This window comes from Enhydra lutris, unplaced genomic scaffold (genome assembly GCF_002288905.1).
Source record: "Enhydra lutris kenyoni isolate GAN:26980312 unplaced genomic scaffold, ASM228890v2 scaffoldscaffold26, whole genome shotgun sequence".
NCBI classification, from domain to species: domain Eukaryota; kingdom Metazoa; phylum Chordata; class Mammalia; order Carnivora; family Mustelidae; genus Enhydra; species Enhydra lutris.
This window is the reverse complement of record NW_019154110.1, coordinates 8957492-8980640: the sequence shown is the minus strand read 5'-3', so window position 1 is coordinate 8980640 and position 23149 is coordinate 8957492. Positions and strand designations below refer to the sequence as shown.

General features: G+C 57.9%; 1 protein-coding gene across 1 annotated transcript in view; it reads right to left on the bottom strand.

Moving 5' to 3' along the window:
* Positions 1–8430: 8430 nt before the first annotated feature.
* Positions 8431–23149, bottom strand: part of LOC111151446 (transmembrane protein 132E) — a 51219-nt gene continuing 36500 nt past the window's right edge. Inside the window, exons 2-9 of the mRNA XM_022509451.1 lie at positions 19045–19975; positions 17480–17626; positions 17016–17208; positions 15960–16103; positions 13556–13761; positions 11504–11792; positions 10413–10604; positions 8431–9483 (exon numbers count right to left, since the gene is read on the bottom strand). Of these exons, the coding sequence (XP_022365159.1) occupies positions 8431–9483; positions 10413–10604; positions 11504–11792; positions 13556–13761; positions 15960–16103; positions 17016–17208; positions 17480–17626; positions 19045–19975 (3155 nt within the window). The remainder of the gene's footprint in view (positions 9484–10412; positions 10605–11503; positions 11793–13555; positions 13762–15959; positions 16104–17015; positions 17209–17479; positions 17627–19044; positions 19976–23149) is intronic.

The following is a 23149-nucleotide window of genomic DNA, read 5'->3' as shown; positions in this document are numbered from 1 at the left end:
TGCAATCTCATGGGGGGACAGAGCTTCAGGCCTCGGAAGGGGAGAGGGATGGGGAATGGTGAGGGGAGCCCTGGCGGCAGGCCAGCTAGCCTGTGAGTACAGCCCAGAGAAAGCCAGCATGAGAGAAGTTCCCTGCTGTCAGGCTAGGCCTTATCTCCAATCTGCAGATACCTATCTCTGCCTGCCTGCATGCTTACGGCCCACGGTGGTCCTCTGCGCCCAATGCCAGGCTGAGTAGTGGGAGTGGGGTTGGTGTGGTCCGGCAGGCTGCTCCCTGGCCCGCCTTAACCAAGGCCCTGCTTCTCTGAGCCCAGTGTCCCTGGCCTCGACTCCAGGAGCCCGCTCTCTCCAAGCATTCCTATCCCTTACGATGTCACCTGGACCAAGATCAAGGCACTCCGCTTTCTCCTCCCAGCACACACAAAAGATTCAGTTCAGACCTCCTAGTTTTAGAATAGCTCCAACGAATATCAGTAAAGAGTCTGTCCCGAAGACGATTTTAAATATAGGAATTATGACACCAGCCCGGATTCAGATCTCTTTTGGGTTGTCAGACCAGTTGATTGAACCCCTCCTGCCCCCAGATTAGCAAAACATCAGTATCTTTCTTTTAGGGACACCAAGCCTCTCCTCCAAATTGTTGAAGTACCCTAGAGAGGAGACTCCGTCCAAGAGGGAAGTCCCACATCTAAACACCAAGCTGGAAAAAAAAAAGGGGGGGGGGAGTATCATATGGAGAATCAGATCATGTGTCATATCACTTTAGAAAATTCATGTTCCCTGGAAAATGATAAAATAATAGCTAGCATTTACTGAGATGTGAGCTGCGGGCTGGACATTCTCTGTTCTTCACATGTAATAACTCATTTCATCTTCTCAAGAACACTACAAGGTGAGCGCTATCTTATCCCCATTTCATAGACAGGGAACTGAGCTCAGGGAGAAATCAATTTCCGCAGATTTCCATGGCAAAGTCAGGTTGGCCGGGGTGACCCCCAAGTCACTTGTACCTTCCTGTGCAGGTAGTCTCAGCGGGGCTCCCTCCATCCCCAGGAAAGGTGTTAACCTCTCCAGATCTCTGTCCCCTTTTCCCACAGGGGTCTTCATGACTTCTGTGCAAAGAATGTTAGCCTAGAGAGCCAGGGTGTATGCCACCCCCGACGAGGGCTTCTGGTCCTAGGTTCTACCTCACCAGGCACCTGTCCAAAATAAATCATTTCATTAGAGTTAATAACATAGTCCTTTAAACTGCACTGTTTCCAAATAGAGGGCCCTCCAGTCTGCTTTAATGAACAGATAAGAATCTTTGTAATTAACTCAGTGATGGCTTGCATGTAAATGGGACCGCTTCTGAGTGCCGGGAGACTAGTTATTTATTTATTGTTTTAAGTATGGGGTAAATATGCTCCTGACCCGCCCTGGCTCCAACAAGGTCCCATGCAGCCAACTACCCCTCCCAGGGTTATTTCTGCCAATGGGCAGTAGCGCCTCTTTGCAGAGAACCCCTGGGTACAGGAGAGCCCAGAGTGCGGCCTGTCTTCATTCCAGCAGGGCTCTCCTGGCGAGGCCCACCGTCCTTTCTTCCGTAACTCTGGGCCGCCCTGCCTGGTGGCGCGGTGGGCCTGGGGCGGCTCTGTCCCATTATGCGCTCAAGCATTAGCCGCCTCTGCCCATCGCCATGCTGGGGCTGTAGAGGGCACAAGTGTGTGCCGGCCTGTGTGTTCTTGTATGCGTGCGTGCGTGCGTGCGTGTGTGTGTGTGTGTATTGTGTGTGCATGCATGTGGCTCGGGGCAGCAAGCTTGGTGGTCATGTGGGTGAGCAGTGGTGCTCAGAGGGCATGCACTTCTGTGCTCTGTGCACACGTCGGGCGCGTGTACCCACGCGTGTGTCTGTGCGCTCTCCTTGCCCAGCCACTCACCGGAGCCCGGTTCCTCATCTTTTGACAGAAGCAGCAGCTGAGTCACCTGATGCTTCTGGGGCTTCGTGGTGTCTGTTCATGGAGCAGAATTTGCTGGGGTGGAGGGTCAGCTCGTGGCTCTGGCATATCTGGAGTTTTCCCAGAGGAGCCCAGCTGCTGACAGTGCTCTGGGCTCCTCCGACTCCCCTCTTCCTTCCCTGGGAGAAGCCTTCCCTGCCCAGAGGGTTAATCCCCGTCTAGCTCCCCCCCGCCCCTGGGCCCACCGCTTCCCTGGATCCCGAGAAAGCCATCTCACCAGGGGACTGGAATCTGGACCAGAGCAGCAAGGAGGAGGGCAGAGGCAGGAAGACCCTGTGGGGTGGGCAAATGTGTGTGAGGGAGGAGGCCTGGGACCAGTGTCCTAGCGCTAGCGGAGGGCAGACTATGTGTGGAGGTGGTGGGGGGCAGAGAAGGGATGGCTAGGGGGACACCTCACTCTCTGTAACTCTCTCCCACTCTCCTCCCTGAGAGGTCCAGGGTGTGGGGCTGAAAGGGGAGTCCACTTTCAGGGTAAGCGCTGGGCTGCAGAGCACTAAACACAGGACCCAGAGATCCACGCCAGGGCCCTGCTCATGTTCCCTCGCTCCCTGGGCTTGCTGTCAGTTCTCCTAGCTGGCAGGACCCCTCCTGGAGGGAGCAGCCCCAGTGCTCCTGCCTGAGGTCCTCGCTTAGTGCCCAGGGCAGGGATGCCAGGCACCATGAGGCCTGTGTTTGAATGTATGTATATGAGTCTGTGTATGGGTCACCTTTGGGCTTCTGATGGGACGGCACAAAGGCACAGCCCTGGGAGGGTCCTCTGATGACATCTAGTCTACACCCCTTGTCTCACAGAGGAGGGCTAGAGACCCATGCCAGGTCACACTGTGAGGGGGTGGCCCAGGGGACTGGAAGTCAAGACTCTTGGCCCTGATGCAGGCCTCCCTGCTGTGCACCAGGCTCCTTTTCCCCCTCGAGGGGCAGAAAGTGTTAGGGCCTCTCCCCAGGCTCTCCCACACCTGGACAGCGGCACTCTCCCCAGCAGCCCAGGGCTTCTCCAGCGTCACCCAAGGGACTGTCACTTCCTCCCCTCCTCACACCTGCTCCTCTTGGTCCGGTGCCTGCAGAGCTCTCTCCATCCAGCCAAAAGAAATCCATCCTGCCTCTCAAGCTCCTAAAGGCTGGAGTCTGACTTACCAGCCATCTGGTAGACCCTTCTTCACGACTCCCCTCAGCACCGTGGACAACCTGGCCCTAGGCTGCCTTTCTGGATTCCTGCCTGCCTTCCACATTTGTTTCGTTCTCTCTGCTCTGTGGGCTAGGTGCTTGCACCAAGTACTTGGGGCTTACTTGCCCCTGTTTGTATGTCCCTCTGATGTATGGTGTCCTTTCTTCAGGGTATCCATCTCTCTCATCAGATAAGGTGTTTGTCAAGGGTAGCTTGGCTTGTTTTCCCCCTTAGACTGGGAGCTGCTGTAGGACAGGGCCTGTTTCTCTTCTCTAAGACTGGGAGCTCCCAGGGAACAGAATCTGGTCTCTCCCCTCCTACCCGGAGCTCCCTCTTGGCAGGGGACCTTTCAAGCTCTGTCTTAGCCCCGAGACTCACCGCCCCTCCAGCACGCACAGGGATAGTTACCATTCCCACCCCGCTTTGCTCTTCTGGGCACTTCCCACCCCAACGTGGCAAATCCAAACCCACGGTGGTATTCGGGAGAGGGTGGCAGAACTGGCAAAGCTTTGAGACAGCCAAGGACCACTGAGGTCTGTTACCGTCCCTGCTGTCCCACAGCAGCTCTATCTCCGTAAGGGCAGGGTGGCGGGGTTTAGGGGGAGGTGTGACCTGGCAGGGCGGGCTGGTTGCCCAGGGCTTCACATCTAAAGACACACAAACCATCAAGCGTGCAGGCACTCGAGTCCCTCGGGTGACCGTGGAGAAGCCCCTGAATTCTAGCTGAGGGTCCTGGCTTGTTCACACGTGGGGCTCAGGCAGAGGCCGAGCAAGAACCCGCACCCAGCCCCTGGACTCCCAGCCCCGTGTTCTTACCTCTGCATCAGAATGATCCTCCGAGGGGTGCCTGGGCGGCTCAGTGGGTTAAAGCTTCTGCCTTTGGCTCAGGTCATGATCTCAGGGTCCTGGGATCGAGCCCCGAATCAGGCTCTCTGCTCAGCAGGGAGCCTTCTTCCCTCTCTCTCTCTGCCTGCCTCTCTGCCTACTTGTGTGCCTACTTGTGCCTACTCTGTCTGTCAAATAAATTAAAAAAAAAAAAGAAAAGAAAAAAGAATGATCCTCCGAACTCCAGGTCCCCGAGTGGGGGGTGCTGTGTGGCAGTGGAAAGATCTGGAACTTGAAGCCCTGTGCTCTGGGTTTGAATCCTGATGCTGTCTGCTATTTATTTGTTCTGTGTCATGAGAAAAGTGGTGGAATCCTCTCAGTAGGAGGGGTCATGGTCCCACTAACTGGCAAAGAGGCCACCGTGCTCTTCTGTTCCGTCTGTCCCCACACACTACCCATGATCTGTGCCTTCAGTGGTGGCCCCACAGGCTGCCCCCATCCCTGAGCACATGAAATCTCGAGAGACCCCTCTGTATGCCTCTCTCAACCTCCAAATCTGTTTAACCTCATCCCCCTCCAACCGCCAATGGTGCTTAAGGATGCAGCAGGAAGAGGGTATCTTTGTAGCTGCCCGCTGGGTCACTTCCGAGCTGGAGACCATCGACGAGTTACTTGCCCTCTCTGTGTTCCTACATCTTTAACGTGGCAGTAATAATTCCTACCTCTCTAGACTCTTGTTAGCGATACAGGTGTTGAAACAGTGGGGCCTTGTGAGGGAGGTCAGTGGACACTGCCTAGCAGGGGTGATTTACATGTTTGTCCAAATGGGGAAATGAGGGCCCAGAGCTGGTGGTAGGCTGGCTGAAGGTCACACAGCAAATGTACTGTCAGACTCCGGGAGTCCTTGCTGACCTGTCCTAGGAAGTATCCTCCCTTCAAGTGAGGGTTTCCTTTCCCTGGCCCATTTGTTGCATTTTCAGCCATCTCAGTTTGGCTTCAAGAAGCCTTCTCTTCAGGGGAGCAGCGTGCCTGGCACTTAGTAGGCACCTATGAAGACTTGCTGAAGACAGGCATGGAGGCACATGCAGGGCAGGTGTGGACGGGTTCCTGGCAGGGGAGAGGGTGGTGGGCAGGGAGTTGAGCACCAGGGTGGGCAAAGGCTCGAGGTGCTTTTTCCATCCCTCCAGCTCTGCCTTTGCCAGGCCTGGCTGTCTGAGAAATCTCATTTTGCTAGCAAGCTGATTCATGGGCCTGGGGTCCTAGTGCTCCCTGAGCAGCTCTCTGTCAATAACTATTCTTTACAAGGTCCCTCGATTCGTTTTCGGGGTTGAAGACAAATTTTTAAAGAGGAGTTCAGTGCTAGGGCCATTCCAGAGGGGCTGTTAACTTAATGTCCTGCCTCATTCCCTCCAAGCCTGCTCCCTCTTGAACTACACGAGGGTCAGGACTTGCCATTTCCAGCAATTGCTTCTGAGTTCTCGCATTTGGACGAGGGGTGGGGAGTGAGGAATGGAGAGGAAGGGGCACGGATTACAGGACAAGGTGGCAGGCCAGGCTCTGACTCCGTTATGAAGTTCTCCGGGTGACTTGGGCCAATGGTCCCCTTCTTTGGGGTCCCCCATGTGTGAAAGTGTGGAGGCTGACAGACACCATCATGGCGGTGCCCCCTTGGTTTCTAGGAGTGACCTGGTCTCTGTAGTTCATTTGGGCAGGAGGTCTCTGTTGAGCAGTGGCTCATGTCCCCTCCCCCTCATCCCAATGCGGGACCAAGGAGTTGGCAATTCCACATCCAAATACCACGGTGTCCACCCAGCTCTGCTCCTGCTGCCTTGGTTCTTGTCCCTTCTGCTGCAGCATCCTCCGAACTGGTTCTCCTGCCCCCCCGCCCCGAATTTTCCTCCAGTCACCGGGTCAGAGGGAAGTAGCCCAAACCTCAAGTCTGAGCCTGACACCCCCACCCCTGCCCCGTCCATGCTGAACTCAGCACACTGCCTCTGGCTTCTGCAACTTTGCATGTGTATTTCGTGCTTCTTTTACCACTGGGGACTCCTATTCCAGAAATATGTACATAGAAAAATAAAGGAAACATGTGCAGAGATATGGCAAAAAAAAAAAAAAAAAAAGCATGGGCATGGGGTGTGCGGCCTTCGGGCCTTTATGCCCACTGGCTTCCCCTCCCAGAATGCCCTTGGCTCCATCCTTAGCAAAATCAGTTTGAGAATGTCTCCTCCCACCTCCTTTGTGTCCCACCAACCAGGGTTAAAACATCACACATGGCATCAATCATTCCAGATAACCGTGGACAGCTGATTTGTCCATCTTCTCAGCAGGGCTGGGGCTCCTAGGGGACAGGCCCCTGGTTTTGCCTCCATGCTCCCCGACAGGGCCTGGTGCACAGTAGGAGCCTAATGTGTTGAGTAGACCAACGGATCTTGAACATGAAGGCCCCAGAAACTCCCTTTGCTGAGAACCTCTAGGAGGATGGTCTGTGCTGGGAGCTTCAGTCCGCACAGCAACCCGAGGGCTGCCGTGATCCGTTGAGCAGATGACTGTGGAAGGCAGGCTTCCTTCCATGCTGGGCAGCAGCACGTTGGGGCAGGTACCAGTGCAGCCCTAGTCCTGTCCCTGGTACCTTGAGGCACAGATTTTGGTGGCTGTAGCCACCTGGCTGGGCCCCTGGAGGCTGGCCTGGCAGCCTGCTCGGCTCTTGCCTCTGGCCAGGCCTCCTGTCTCCACCCCCATCTCCACCCACCCCAAGGCTGCTGCCCGTTCTGGGGAGTGGCAACCCAGGGCTGTGGAGGCCCTGTGCAAACACACAGGCCAGATGTGCCCAGGGGCTGTGGACTAGCCCTTGCTAGTCCTCCTGAGAGGGAGAGGCGCACCCAGCCGCGTTTTCTCTCTCCTGCCTGGCTCTCTGCCATAGAGACCCCCCCCCCCCCGCCCCGCAGGCTTTCCTCCGTGGAGAGGGGACGCCTCCCTCAGTGTGATAGTAACAGGCAGGGACCTGCTGGGGGGGGGGGGGGCTGAAGGTGGAAAGGAATCCAGACACCAATCATTTTTCACCTCCTCACCCAACCCCAGCCTTTTCTCTGGAGGCCCTGAGGCTTGCCCCACCTTCCCAGATCATTGAGGGCAACACCTAGAGGAGGTACCTCTTTGTAGGGGAACTTTCTGGGTCAGCACGTCCTCAGCCTCAGGGTCCGAACGGATGTGAATGTCGGAGCGGCAGCAGGCCTGTGGCCCGGCTCAGCCGTGTTTTGATCTCAGGCCATTTAGTGTGTCCACAGTGTGCGTGTGCGTGTGCGTGTGCATGTGCACGCATGCACCGGGGCGAGACACAGAGCCAGCCACTATGCACTTTCTCTTCTCCAGGAGCTGCTGCTCCGGTCCAGTCTGGTCACCCCCATTTATTTAAGAAAATCAGACACAGTGGTGGGTAGAACCCAAGAGAGAAGTGGCTGTGGGCTGGGAGGGGTGGGGAGACGCCTGGCTCCCTGCTGCCTTGGCCTGTCCCAAGGTCCTCCACAGCATGTCCCCTGGTACCCTCTCCCCCTCCCACCAGATTCTGCTTCCTGGGGGGAGGGTGGCTGGCTGCCCCTGCGGAGAGGAAGGCATGGTCAGCAGAGCAGGAGGGGTGGGGCTAAGGCGCAGTGTTGACCTCGCTGTGGGCTCAGCAGGGGGACCCGGCTTCCCTGGGTTGCCCAGACCACAGTGCTGGGGTATGGTTTTTGAGGGGCAGACCCAGGGCTCCTCCCCACTGAGGCCCCTGCCCACAGCCAGTTGGGACAGAGGAGGGAGTCCTGAGATCTCAGGAAGGTGCCTGGCTTGGCCCAAGACCCCTCTGTAGGGTCAGCTCCCAGGTACTGGGAAGGGACCAGGGGCACCCAGAAGCCAGCAGATGCTACAAGTGTCTCCCCCGCCCCCCACCACCGATAGTTTGTCCACAGCAAGATCCTTGGCAGGGCAGGCCGCCGCCGCCTCCCCACCCTGCAGGACAGAAATCCCTGAATAGTGGTTTGAGAAAAGTCTTTGTGCAGCTTGTGACACAAGACCCCCCAAAGCCCCCCAACACAGGGGGAAGACAGGGGACATGGGGGGCAGGGGCACAGTGTGGCCCACCTCACCCCAAGCTTGGCCTCCATGCCTCACTTTTGGGGCAGGGGGTTGTCTAAGATGGGAGGAGGTCTGGAAAGAGTGGAACAAGGCCCGGGATTGCTTTCCTCCTCGAAGCTCCTGAGGAAGGAGCCCTCCACCTTGGGTGGCAGAATCGGGTATGGGGCAAGGTGGCGGGAAGGACCCTGTAGGGTAGGCGGCCACCCAGCACGGAGCAAAGCTGCAGGGGCAGGGAGTACAAAATCCACGTCGGCCGGCCTGCGTCAGTGTGAGGGGGGTCCCAGCCATGTCCCCCCCAGAGCCCACCCCCACCCCCAGGGGACGGCGCCTCTACGCGATCTCTTTGATTCTGCGCATGTAATTGTGCAGGTCTGGGGGTGCCGTGGGCCGCGTGGTGCCCGCCACATCCGGGCAGCCCCAACCCAGTTCCTCTTCGTCCTCCTCGTCCTCCTCGCCGGCGGGCACCGAGTCATAGGCCAGCTCCTCCGTGGGCAGCGTGGTGAAGGTGGTAAACTTGACCCGTTTGCGCTTGGAGGTGGGCGAGCTGGCAGGGTCCTCGGCCTGGTCGCGGGCCGAGCCGCCCGAGGAGCCGTCGCCCCGCCCGTGCACCTGGCTCTGCACGCTGGTCTGCGAGCTGCCGCTGCTGTGGTGGTCGCCGTGGCAGCAGGCAGGCACGGTCTCCAGCGGGTTGCCCGCAGGCGGAGACAGCTCTCCCTGCACCCGCAGGGGCTGCCCGTTGCCTAGGAACACCCAGTGGTGAGAGTGGTCCATGCTGGTCTGGCCCTCGGGCGGGATGCGCTTGTGCCGGTAGCGCAGCACGAAGACGATGCAGTTGATGAGGAAGACGAGGATGGCGAGGCAGAAGACGCCCAGCAGCGCGTACATGCCGATCTCCAGGTCCGTCAGCCCGCGCGGCATCTGCAGGAAGCCGGTGGGCAGCGGCAGGAAGTCTTCCGTGGGCGGCACGGCGCTGGCAGTGCCCGGGCCTGGGGCCTCAGCTGCTGGCATCACTGTGCCCGGGGGGCCGGCTCCCCGGGCCTCGTCCTCACCCCCGCCGGGGCCTGGCTGGCTGGGCCCCGGGTAGTCGTAAGTGGGGTCCTCCTCGTCCCGCCCAAAGTGCACCCGCAGGCCCACGGGGGTCGTGGCCAGCACACTCTTGCGTTTGGTTTTCTGGCAGCTCTCGGCAATGGTGAGCTCTGCGCGCAGCAGATCCCCGGCACCCTCGGCCTCCGCCACCACCAGCGGGAAGGCCCGGTCCTGGGTCACCGTAGCCACCCGCTCGTCCAGGCTGCTAACCAGCAGCCCATAGTCCCGGGGGCTGTAGAGGGAGAGGGGGGCTGTGGTGCCATCACTGTAGGAAAGCCAGAGGCTTAGAAGGGCTTCCTGGAGGAGAAAGAAGGGGACGGGAGTCAGAGAGCTAGTCCTGGCTGGCTTCCCTGCTAGGTGCTGGGCAGATGCTGAGGTCTCTGAGGACAGGGACTGTGGTACTTTGGGTCCCAGCTGTATCCCCAGCCCTGGAACTGTTCCTGGCAGGTGGCAGGGCTTAGGAAGAACTGTGGGAGCAAGAAGTCCTCCTCTGGAGGTTGTGGGCAGGTAAGGGGCATGTTACTGCCCTAAGAATTTCCTTGTCCAGTCATCTTTCTCCCCTTGATAAGCTGAACGTATGTTCTGCCTTGGGTCGACCTTGAGCCCCCTTTGTTGCAGGAGTAACCCCACATCTCCATGTCTGACCTTGGGATCATCCCCATTAGACATGTGGAGACTGAGAACACATATGCCATCCCAGCCTTCTCCTCTGTTAAAACACTCTGAGAATTGCCTTCCCTGTGGAGGAGGAAGCAGGGCCCTGAGAGAAGGGATTGGCCTGGGGTCACGGAGCAAGTTAGGGGCAGGGGGACTCCAGGCTCAGTGCTCGACACCTGCCTTCTTGCTCCCTGTGCTCCTGCCTGTCACCTTTCTGCCTCTGTCCTGCGCCCCGGTGCATCTGTTGGGGGCTGCAGCTGGGGCTCTAGATATGGGTGAGGGTAATTCCTAGGGGTGGAGGCAGAGGTGATGGGCTGTCTGAGAATCCAGGAGGGGGAGCCCTCAGCAGGAACATCTCGGGGTGGCAGGTGCCAGAAGCGAGATCTTGGCTGGACTCCCTGTGCAGATGGCAGGGGAACGGGGTGGGCCAGGTGTGCTGGGCACCAATAGTGGACAGATCTTCCATTAAAGCCTGAATCTGGGGGGCTCATGGCACAAGGACAAACTGGAATTGCCTTCATCCTTTCACACGGCAAGCCCCCCGGTTAGCAGGCTGGGCACCCGGTTACCTGCTTGAGGAAGCTGAGGGTCTGCTGGGCAGCCGTGGTGGCCAGGATGGTGTGACTGCTCCCTGGGCTGGGCCGCAGGGAGAGGGCGAGGCTGGCCACCACCTGGGCCTGCAGCTGTGTGATGCTGACCTTCTCCTCCGTCACTGTTAGCAGCGTCTCCCCAAGCACAGACTCCGTCAGTGGGGACACCACCTGAGACAGAGTGGAGCAGGGGTGGGCCAAGGCCAGGAAAGCAGCATCCCCAAGATTCCCAGACATAAAGGAATCCCAGTGTTGCTGGAAGAGAGGGCCAGAGCACGGGGTCGGGGTGGGCAGGCTGGGAGGCTGGACTCTTGGGCCCTGCTCTAGGGCTACAGCTGGGAGCCAGGGTCCAGAGGCCAAGTGAGGTTCAGGGGCTTGCAGGAGCCAGGCAGGAACACAGATGAGAGAGGTGGGCAGATTCTAGGGTAAAAAATAGCCCCCCACACTGATAAATAGCGATTGATCTTGGGGATATAAAAGGGAGTGGTGGGGACTGTGGCAAACAGAACTTGTGCTCATGCAGTATTGACTCCATCCAGTTAGTGCCAAGTGGGAATGCAGGCCCAGGGTTGCCAGATTCATTGTCTGTAAAACCGGAAGTCTAGATCTTTAAAAACAAGAGAGCCCCCAATGTTTCAGTGATGAATCAGCCACTTTACAGATAAATGCAACTGGAGGCGGCTTGTAGCCCGTGGGTCACACTATTCACCATCTCTTAGAGGGCAGATTTCTACCCAGGCACCCAGCTGTAGAGGAGGAGGGTCAGACTTGAGTTCCTAGGTCCCCAAATTCCCTTTTCTGAGCCCCCTCTCCTCACCCAAACCTGCTCTCAGGGACCACACCGAGCCATACGGGGTTGGTAAAGGTCGCCGGGTCTTGCAGGGAGATTGTCTTCCAAGGAGAAGTGAGAGGATCTTAACCTCTGACAGTGGGGTTTCAGGAGGTGGGGGGAGCAGGGCTCGGGGCAGCGAGTGTGTTTTGGGGGCCTGCCGGGGTTGATCCCAGGGACAGAATCCCTGTCCCTCCTGGGACGTCTGTGTTTTCTGCCCGCACAGTGCCCCTGTGCCTACCTTGAAGGGGGTGGTGCCCGGCTCCAGGCCCGCCAGCGTGCTGCTGTCCACCATGCGTGCCACTCGGGGGTCCCCCACCCGCATGAAGTCGCTGACCAGGTCAGTGACCTCCACCAGCCAGTCCGGGCCCAGCATGGGGACCACCTGGTCGGCGCCCTCGGACGATGTTGTGTGGAACTGCGTGAAGACCTGCAGAGTAGCGTGCTGATACTGCAAGGCGCAGCCGCGGCTGGCGCTCGGCCGCCGCTCCTCCTCCTCCTCGTCCTCGTCCTCACTCTCCCGGGCCGACCTGGAGTGGGGAGGCCAGGGGTCAGGGCTCCTCACCGGCCTCCGACCTACACAAGTCACTCCCTCACCCGTGCGGGCTGCGGGCTCCGCCCCGGCTCCCGACCCCGGCCCCACTCCTTCTGTCTCTGACCAGCCGGGAGCCAGGTGTCCCCAGCCTTTTCTCTCCCAGAAAGGTAACTTCCTGCCCCTCCCTTGGCACCCTCGGCCTCTGTGGGTCTTCACCCATGCCTGGAAATCAGCGGCGTCGGACCCTGTCAAGTGCGGTCTTTTTCTCAGCACTGAGCACATGCCTGGCCCTGTTCTCTGCTCTCAACTGGGGCGAAGGCACTCCTTGCTCAGAGCGCCAGACTGCTCGGCTGGGGGTGCCCTGACAGCTGGGTGCGAATAGAACCTGGAAGGGATGAACTTGGAGATTTGGCTGAGATTCCAAGCAGCATGTGGAATGTGTGGCCTGGTTCCTCCTGCTGCTTCTAGGAAAACCCAAGAGGAGAGAGGTAAACTGAGCCAAGCACCAGGAAGCAAAAGGGAGGCAGGACTGGATGAATCGGGAAATTCAGCCTATCCAGGTTGCCGAAGATGTTAAAACCAGGAGATTCGCGGTCCGGAGAGCACGCTCTTGAGAGAGTGAGCCAAGGACATGGTTAGCGTTTTGCTACTGCTGTGGAAAAGAAACCAGAATATCCATCCACAGAGGGCTCTCTCACCTGGGCTGACTCATCCTCACCACCATGCTGAGGTACATGCTAATGTGCCCATTTTGCAGACGAAGAAATGGGGCGTACAGAGAGTCTGTGTTACGTAGTCCAAGGTTGCCCAGCTAGGAAACGGCAATCAGGATTTAAACCCAGCCTATCTCACTTCACAGTGCACTACGCCCTTGTGAACTCAAAGCCAGCCCGGGAGCTGGTCCTGGGGCAGAATCACAGACCCCCTCCCAAACCCACTGGGTCAGAATCGGCACTTTAACTGGCTCCTTGGGCGACCACGTGCACATTCAAGTTTGAGAGGCTCTGATCCACACTGCCTGGCTCTTCCTGATCTCTGCATAATTGAATTGAGCCCAGCTCTTCCTTGAACACCACTTCTCCCCCAGCCCAGCCCCTCCCCACTTCGCTGCCCACCCCTCTTCCTCCCTCTGCCCTGCTGGCTCTTCCCTCCAGCAGCAGTGAGGGGTGAATGGAGTACATGCCCCTGAGATGCACACTCAGGTGCATGAGGTGCCCCCCAGTGAGGGATCCTGGTGTGAGTCACTGCATGGCTGGGCTGGTACACACGAGTGTGCCCTTGGCGTTCACAGGCTGAGGCACCCACATACAGGTTTTGTCTTTGGCCTGGCTGCTCTCTCACCCTGTCTTCCCAGCCAACTCCTTTCCACTCATTCTTTAAAACTTAGCCAAGAGTCATCTCTTTCAGGAAGCCTGCCTTGACTTATCCCAGAGGAAGAGATGGTTCTCTCCTCTGTGCCCCTTGATTCCCCACACAGAGGGCTTCCTGTGTCCACCATGTCCTGTGGCATGTACAGGACAGCCTCCCTGCTGGACCCAGACCATGGCTGGGTCAGGCACTGGTCACAGTCACCCCATGTCTCAAGCACCCATCAGTGCCCGGCACACAGTAGCTGCTCAGTAAATGTTTGTTGACTGCCTAACCGACCAGCAGCCTGTGTACACCCGGGGCCTCATACACATACGTGGATCAGACCCCATGCCAGGGCCGTGTCCACCTGTGAATATCCCGAGTATCCAGTGTGTGGAAGGGCTGTACCTCCGGTCGGGGAGGATAGGCACCCTCCAGCCCTTCACTTGGCTGAGGTGTGCATCCGAGAGCTCGATGTGCAGGGGCAGCTTGGGGACCCAGACTGTCATTTCCAGAGGGGCATTGAGGATGTCATAGCGGAAGGTGACCCTGGCGTTCATGGACCCACGCGACTCCTTTCCACTCACAAACACGTAGTCGCAGCTGCTGGATACCTGGGGAGGGGGAAAGAGGGAGGTGTTAGCTTTGGGTGTCCCTGTTCCCATTATTTCTTCACAGATCATCATCTCTCAGTGGCTACTCTGGGAGGTTTTTGCTCCCTGGCAAGGGGTGAACATGCACCTGCCTTTACAGGAGGCTGCTTCTGATGGGGCACACCACACCTCAGAGGAGCATTAAGGCTGAGGGACCCCAAGCTGGCTCCCCTTCCCAACATGACTTCTTGTGCCCTGGCGTGGGTGTCTTTTGGTGGCGTACTCCACGGTAGAGAGGGATGTGTCCTGAACTCATGATTCCCCCCTGGTCCCCCTGGCCCTGCGGCCACCGGAAAATAAGCAGCTGGTTAATTTCTGAGGCAGGGACTGTTCTAGCCAGGGGTGGAGGTAGGGGATGGAGAGAGGAAAAATCAGAACAGACAGGTGTCTGGCTGCCACCAGTGGGTACAGCTTGTACAAATGCATGCCCACCAGGACCCCGACTTACATTCTCAGAGGCTCCTTGGGTGGGCACGTGCCTGCCGAACACATCTCGGGAGACACCTGTGCCAGTCCGCAGGACAGATATGGGTGGGTGTATACGTCAAGTGTGCCCCGTAGGTACCTGGCACACTCTGGAGTAAATCTCATGTGCAATGCGTTGGGGTGTTCCTGCTGGTACACGCCCATGAGTGCACACCCTCGCATTTGGGGAGGATCTGATCATGTGGCTGGTGGGCTCATGACATTCTGAAGACTCTGCTGGGGGCCAGGGAGGGTGCCAGGACTCTGGCTCATCTCTCACGAGCCCCTGGCTGTTCGCAAACTCCTGCTAGCTCCCTTAATCATCTCAGGTGGGGGTGGTAGGACGTGGGACAGCAGCCCCGCCAGAAATGCTCATATCCCACTTCAGAAGGCAGAGAACTCCATCTGAAGGCTGGCAAATTCCACCCTGAGTGCTGGCAAACTCCATAAAGAACCCGAGTGTATTTCCATTGAGAGTGGAAACAAATTCCATTTCGAATCCTTGTGAATTCCCTTTGGTATCTAAGCAGTCAAGACTTTGTTCTGGTCCACTCTGCAGCGGAGTGGCAGAGCCTGGGGGACAGAGGCAGGATGAAGGCCTTTGCGAGCAGGTCCGTTTTTCTCCTGTCCCAGCCTGCCAGCCCTGGAAAGTCCCACGGGCCTGGGCAAGGTTTCTACTCCCCAGGCACCGAGCCATCTGCTCCTGCTCATTCAGGGTGAGGGGGCATTCTTCCTGGATGCGGGAGGGATGAGATGAGGCTCCAGCTCCCCAGAGCTGGGGGGATCTGGGGCAGAGTGTGGAGAGACAGAGCATACACACTCTAGCCCCAGTTAGCCAGAGGGAGAAGGACACCCACGGCCCACTCCTCCTGCTCTCCTTCAGCCTGAGCTATTTACAGGCTCAGGGAACAGATTCCCTTTCCTGATCATCTGATTTGGGCACCTGCTGGAGGCTGGCCCGATAAACAGCTCACCCACCACACCGACACCAGGACTGCCACTCTCCTGCATCACTGCCTGTCCCACTGCCTGTGACTGCTGTCGGAAGAGGTAAATCTGGAGGCCCTCCTGGGGAGGTGGCAAACTAGGTGGGTCCTTTGAGTCAGACGGCTGTCCTGTTTGTCAGGCTGTGAGGACCTGGGGCCCGGAGTGGGTCTCTGCGGAGAGAGCTGTGGGAGGGGCCTGTAGGAGTTGGAGGATTTGAGGGGGGGGGTGGGCCCTGAGCAGGTCCTTCCTTATATAACCTTAACTCACATGCTTCTGGGGCTTCATCTCCGAGCTGAATCTCCTCCATTCGGGCACCAGCACTGGGTTCAGGGCGCATCCTCAAGAGGCCCCCTTTCCAACCCTTGTTGCCTTGCCCGGTGTCTGTCCGGGCAGGGGCTCAGTCATCACTTGATGTGTTGGATTGAGCTCAGGCTGTCTGCCTGCTCCCCTCTGCCTGCCAGATGGTCTCTTTCATATTCCTGCAGGAAGCCCTCCAGGACCAGCAGTACCCGGGCTTTTCTTCACCCCCACTAGTCACGGATGCCTGAAGCTATTCCTGCCACCTCCCCCCCACCCCCCAGTTTCTCCTCCTCTTGCCTGCCACGGGGAGCTGCTTGGGATGCGAATTCCCCTTTGGCTTGGGTTTCTGCTCCCCCTGAAGGTCTGAGGCCCTTTTCCCAGGGGGCCCCCATCTCCAGGAAACCCACCTTGATGATGTCCTCATTGTCAGATTCACATTCCACTAGGGCAGAGACATCTAGGACGAGACCAGTCACCTCGATGGCGATGACCTTGACCGGGATGGCCACCGTCCTGCCCGTCAGGATAGCCGTGTTGATGATTTCGGTGTCCTGCAGGGAGGGTGGGGCCCTGCTGAGCGAGGGGCACCTGTGTTCCTCCACTCTCCCAGGACACGCCAGCCAAGCCCAGGCTCCTGACTACCCTACCCCTCAGTTGCACGGCCTTCCCCTGGGGACCCCTGCACACATATGCGCAGAGGTGCAGCTGTCCAGTTTCACTCATCTCAGATGCTCTGCTTGCTTGGCCTCCTGCTGTAGCCTTCTGGTCTACCTCCCTCCACTGCCATGAAATAGCCCTTCCCTGGTCCCCCAACCACCTTCTCTTTGAAAACTTATATGCCTCTCAGAGTCACATCCAACACATCTGCCTGGCCATTCCAGGTGCCCCCGGGCTGGCCCAGTGTCCCTCCGGCCATTGCAGGTGCCCTGGGCTGTTTGGAGACAATCACTCCAGCCTCACCACCTCATGGCACCCTTCCCACATGCACTGCACCTTATGACAGACTACTCCCATTCCCATCCCCACACCTTTGCCCACGGGATCCCTGCCTAGAGCACCCTCCTCACCATCTCTGATTGTATGAGCCCTTCCTTCCACCTGTCCTTCAAGGCTCAACTGCACGACCCCCTCCTCCAGGAGGCCTCTCCTGAGTGGCCTCTCCATGGGTGACTTTTCCCACCTCTGGCTCCCTGAGCATCTGCGGTCCTACTCCAGTACCAGGCACAGAGTGCCGCCTGCTTCCAGTGAGTGTGCGCACGCACGCGCGCGCGCGCACACACACACACACACACCCCTCCACTCACAGGCACGCCTGGGTGCAGGAGACAGTCACACACTTGGGCGCAGGCCCCCGCGTACACATGCACTGATCCATACGCATGCTCAGCCGGGCACACGTTGGTCACGCACAGGCACCCATGACAAACACACGCGTCCACGGACCCGGCCGCCGCCCCACTCACCATGGCCAGGGGCAGGATGGCCTGCACATCCCGCTGGATGACCGTCAGCTCGGTGACCGCCCGCTCCAGGTCAGGCAGGGCGCTGTGGCCACGGTAGTCGACGTGCCACATGATTCTCCTCTTGACTGACTGGCTGGTGAAGTTCTCCATCTCAAAGTCCAGCTGCAGGATCTCCAGCGGCCCCTGGCCTTCCCTGCAGGGTCAGGGTGGGAAGCATAGCCCGGGAGGAAGGGCTACGAGCAGCCCAGAAGCTCTGAAACCCCTGGTGGGCACCCCCCAGCCCTCCTTGGCAGCCTGCCAGCTGGGGCCTTCGAGCCTTCTCCGGTCACCCCAGGTGCCCCAGCCTGGACCTAGAGTCCCCAGCACCAGAGCACCGGCCCTCCTGCCAGCCTGGCTTCCTCCATCAAGGGTCCCCCCACCCCTTCTCGGTGCCGTCCAGCAAGGAGGTGGGCAGGGGTGCTTACCAGGGGGGCAGCGGGGTGCCCTGGGCCCAGGCCACATCCACGGTGGCTGTTGAGTGCTTTGCCCCAGTCAGCAGCTCCGAGGTCACGTGCCACTGGCCGCTCCGTGACTTGGTGCCCAGAAGAGTCACACCCTTCTTGGCCTTCACCCTGGGACAACGTGGAAAAAAGGAAAGGGAGACAGTCAGCCTAGGGCCCAGTGACTGCCTGCCTGGCCAATCCCGCCCCCCAACCCCAGGATGGGGCTGGGAGTAGGGGGAGCAGGTGAGTAATTCACCCCAGTAAATTATCCTGGACTCAATGCTGGCGATGAACCTGGGGAATCTGGTATCATGTAGCTGAAACCTCCAACCCTCCGTGGAGGCTTCAATCACTTCTACCATATCTCTCTGCCAAGCTTTTAACAAGCCTCTACTTGCATACCTCAGTGACAGGAGACTCACTACTGCACACATCCCATTCCGTTCTTAGAAAGCCCCTAAGGACTAGAAACCCCTTTCCTACATTTAGCTGAAGTATAACAGTCATGGGTTCTGCCCGGGCCAGAAAGAACAACTCTCCTTCATTTCAACTGTAACAGTTCTTCAGACAGTGGGAGGGGGGCAGGTGTTCCATGAGTCTTCTTTGTTACTTTTTGCCATAGCTTCAAGTTAACCCTTGCAGTTAGGGTTCAACCCTTGCAACTAGGTCTAGTCACCCTCCTCTGGACACTAAACACATGGGCATTGTGGCCTATACGAAATACAACACTTCAGCTGTGCTCTGATTAATACTGACTAAAGAAGAACAGTGACCACCTCCTGAATTCTACATATTCTACTCCTGTTAATGCAGCCCAAGATCTGTGATGACTGATTTAAATCATATTCACATTCATGTATCAATAAATCAGGTCTATCCCTCCCAGGAATATCTGAACTTTAAGAAGGCAAGATTTAACTCAAAGAAGTTGGAGGTCAATGGCAATGTTTTGGGTCCTATGCATAATGCCTGGGGTGGGGGAGATATTTTGGTGGGGCCCTTGATACGACCGACTTAAAGTATTTCTGAATTTGTGAACTGTATCCTGTTCAGGGTGTAGAAAAGGCTGGGACTCCTGGAAATTTTTTCTCCCAACTCCAGGATTGGGCAAATGTCCTGACACACGGACAGGCTACTGCTCATCTTTTGGCTCCCAGCCAATGGGCTGCTCTCTCATCTCCATTTCTTCTCTTTGGCCTTGGTCTCCTCACCTAAAATGAGAGAGTTGCACTAGCTAACATCTATGGGCCCTTCCAACCCCATTCTCTCATTCTTGATACCTATGCTTATGAAAACTGACAGTTCTCCTTGACCGTTTCCCTGAGCTACAGAGGTCAGAGGTCGGGCAGAAATTTTTGCTGTCATTAAGCCAGTGAAAACACAGACTCAGGTAAATAAGGTGTCTTCTTGAAGTTGCTCAAGTGATAAATGGAAGAGGATGCTGGCCAGGCAGGCAGGCAGGCAGGGGCTCGCCCCTACAAGGCAGTGAGCTATGCACTTGACCTCTGAAGGGAAGGCAGACCCCCCCCAACCCACCAGCCCCCTACCTGAGTGTGAAATGCTCCACGCTGGGGCTGGAGGGAGAGGAGGAGTTGGGGGCCAGGTAGAGGAGAATGCTGAGCACCTCCCCAGGCTTGAGGGGCCGATCGGGCAGGCGGATCATCAGGTTGCTGTCCAGCCGGTGCTCCTGCAGGGCCCTCCTGGGGGGCGGGCGGAACAGGCTGATGCTCCCGATGCGCAGCAAGGGGTGCTGGGTGGGGCTCTCGGCGCGGGCGCCGGTCCCCGGCCCGGCTCCCTGACGTGCGCCCCCGCAGCCGCCCGACGCGTCGGGGGCATGGAGGGTGTAGTAGAGTTCGGCCTGCTGACTCTCCCCCGTGGCCTCCGGGTCTAGCCCGTCCGGAGACTTGCGCCGGGTGGTGGGCGGCGCGGCAGGGGCGGGGGGTCCGAACCAGGCCAAGGGCAGCTCGGCCCGCACCAGGCAGGTGGCCAGGCCCCCGCTGAGGCGGCAGGAGCTCTTGACCTCCCGGGCGTCCCGGAAGGCGTGCAGGCGGACACAGGGCAGTCGCTCGGTGACGCCAAAGTCGTCCCAGTCGCGGCCAGCCACATAGAACAGCACCTGGGCCACCGGCTGCGAGGCAGGCACGCGGGCGCGGACGATGAAGGCTCGCACCTTCCAGTTGACGGTCAGGCGCTCAGGGATGTCCAGGGTGCTGGATGGCTGCAGCAGCTCCCGGGCCACCACCTGGCTGGTGCTGAAGGGCCCCAGGGAGACGTTGAGGACGGGCAGCTCCTTGGTCTGGAACACCACGAAGGGCTCCGAGCGCTGAAGGGAGCCGTTGGCGACCGCAGGCGGCGGGGGCCGCGCGTCCCGCAGGAAGAAGGCCAGCCGAGTCCGCGACAGGCGGTAGCTGACCGGCAGCACGGGGCTGGCCTGCGGCCCCGGGGGGCTAGGGCTGGCTGGGTGGGAGCGGCCGGAGGCTGGAGACAGACAGAGGCAAGAGCCCGGAGGGGTCAGCGGAGGCTGGGCTGGGACTTCTGGGCACCCCAGCCTCCCACCCCCGCGGGGGGCGTCAGCTTCAACCCCGCTTCCCCCTTCACCACTGCCTCTTTTGCCCCAGCATGGGGGCGGGGGTAGGCCTGATAGCATCGCAAAGCATGGTGAAGCTTTAGAGGCTTTCTTGCCTGGCATCCTCATCTGTAAAATGAGGATAAAATGGGCTTCTGCCTGGAAATGTGGTTGTGAAGATTTACCAGTAGTGTGCACAAAGGGCTGCGAGCGGAGTGTGGCCCTGGGAAGGCGGGGGCTCTGGGGGTTACAAGCTACTCAGCACTCCGCAGGCATTGGCCTGTTTAATGCTCAGATGGACCCTCCCAGCCAGGTATTCTACCATCTCCTTGGATTTGATCTGTTTTCTATAAATAATTTCTCTTTTTTTGAGAGCCTGTTCTTGTATCTCACAGGTCAAGGTGTGGAATGCTTAAGCAACTTACCCAAGTCACCTGAGCGACAGGGGCCAGGAGTATGATTTGAACCCCGGGGCCACCTGACTCTCAAAGCCAAGGCCGTTCCTGCCCCAACTGCCGAAGAGGGTGCAGGGCCCCCAGAGATCCCTTATTTCCTACTCCTCCCCCCACCCCATGCGCTATACACTCAGGGAATTTGACCCCAGTCTCCCAAACACAACGTGGGCCTTGGGTCTGACGTCTCTGGTCCCCATATCTGTGCAGAACCCTGCCAAATTCTAGCAATTCCACTTGTTGACTCTGGGGTGTGTCCCAAGCTGTCCTCGTCCTCCATCCCTGGAACCCTGCCCCAATTCTGGCATGGATGCTGTTGCTAGGACAACGACACATGGCATGACTGGGTCTCCCCTCTCCCCGTAATCGTCTCTCCGGCATCCCTTCCCTCCACAGCAGCGGAGTGATGTGCTCGTTCTGGACACAGATGGGAGTTGTGGGCCCCTCACCGCCGGCCCAACTCCCGCTGGAGACTGTCAAGGAATAGGAAGGACCAACATGTAGGGGTTCGAGGTTTGAGAAGCAGTTCTGGATCTTGCCATGGACCCCTGAGTCACTTTCCTCATATTTAAAATCAGGGTAATAATAACAATGCTGATCTTGAAGGATGTGGTGCTGACACTGTTCTGTTTTCGAGAATCAAGTAAGAAAGCACTCTATAAATTAGGCAATGCCACGTCACTGTCTGTAAATATTAGGAAATAATCTCTCCCTTTTGCTTACAAAACAAACTCCAAACTCACCTTGAGCTGGACTGTGACCTTCTACAACGGGGTTTCAGGCTCCCCTTTCTCCACTGTTCCCCCCAAGTTCCCACTGCCAACGTGACCGGACACCTTCTGGCTTTAGAACTCGCCAATGCCATCTTATCTCCCCTCCTTGGTCCTGCCATGCCCTCTAAGTCAAATTCACTCCTTTCCTAATTGTATACATCCAGATAGGAATCTTCCTCCACGGTCCAGCGCCAATGCCACCTCCTCCGTGAAGTCCTCCAAGATATGACCTCAATTCCTGGGATGTTCCTTCTCTGAGGGAACCTCTCATCTTGTCTTGTGTGGAAGTTAGTTATCTATGAAGCTGTGCACTGAGCAAGCCTTCCACAAAGTGTGGCTGATTGGTGGGGACCCGCGTCGCAAGGAGACTCCCAATCAACGCTATAGTGGTTACTTGAAGTTTATGCACATTTGTCATTTTATCACCGTCAAAGAAACCTTGACAGTTCTACAAACCTTCCCAGCCAATTCTTCATAAAGGCAATGGACTAAAAATTCCCAGCTCTGGAGACTCTGGTGGCTCTGGTGTTTATGTCCTATTGTTTTTTGTTTTTTGTTTTTTTTTTTTTTTAAATCTGTGGTTTAATTTCCTCATTCAGAAAAAACAGCATTTGGCTTGGGGCAGGGCATAGGCCCTTGGAGTCAGGTGCTCTAAGAGGAGTGGCACCTGGTCTCATGCACCTGCTCAGGGCTCTCTCTGAGTGGCCCTTGGGACCAGCTGGGGAAACTGCCCATGGGAGTGCGGCCCATGCTTTAACCACCAGACTGCTTCTTCCATTCCCAGGAGAACTCTGTTCCTGGGCCACCTTTCCCCCTGGATGCTCTGCACCCTGTGGGGTAACGCCGGCTGCCATTGGTGGGCTAGAGGTGGGTAGCTGAGTTCAAGAGGAGGACAGGAAGATGCCTGGAGAGATGGGGAGAGCCTTCCTGGCAGGAATCCCTGCCCCACAGTTACTCCAGGAGTCTCTGACCCTCGCCATTGTTGGGAGGCTGGCCCAAGTCACACATTTGGGGTCCAGGACAACAATCTGAGCCAGGGCACAAGGAGCCAGCCAATTGCTTTGGAAGCAGCGAGAAGCAGGCAAACAAAGATTTCAAGACTCAAGTTCAAGTTTCTCCCTGTGACACTCGTTGGCAAATTACTTCCCATGTTGGGCCTTGGTTCCCACATCTAAAATTGAGATGGTGATATCGGCCCCCTCATAGGGATGCTGAGAGTAGATAAGAGGCCAAGGGGACGGAGGAGGGCACTGCTCTGGGTGGCGGGATGGCCAGGGCTGGGATGGGGAGGGGTGGCCATGCCTGTCCCGCTGGGGTTGTGGAAGGGCGGCTGCCATAGCTGTAAGCGCTCCCTATCCAGGCCGGGTGGGGCTGCAGAGATCATAACCACTGTCCCTGCCTTGCTTACTGTCCCTGGAAGATCCCAGACGCTGCTAAATGGCACTTAGTCCCCTCTGACCCTCTCACTGTCCCAAGCTCCCTGTGGGCCATCTGGACCCCTGGGAGGCACGGCGCGGGCAGAAGCCACCAGATGGGCAGCAGATGGGGGCATGGAGGAGGGGACTGGAGACCATGTTTGCATGCACCCCTCTGCCCTCAGTGGATTTTTGGTGAATGAATGGAGTTCTCTGAAGGAGCTGCCCATGGACTGGGGTGCCTTGTGGGGTAGGAGTGTCTCCTGCAGCATCCCAGGGGACACTAGGTGGCACTGAGGGAGAGGGGTCCCGATGCTGGGCAGCAGCGGATAAGGAGGCTGAGTTTCTGAAAGGGGAAGCAATCTGTGTTAAAAAAACCAGCTTGCTTTCAGACGGGGGAACCAGAAAAGACAGTGTTAGGGCGCTACAGTGTCTGTATTTATGTC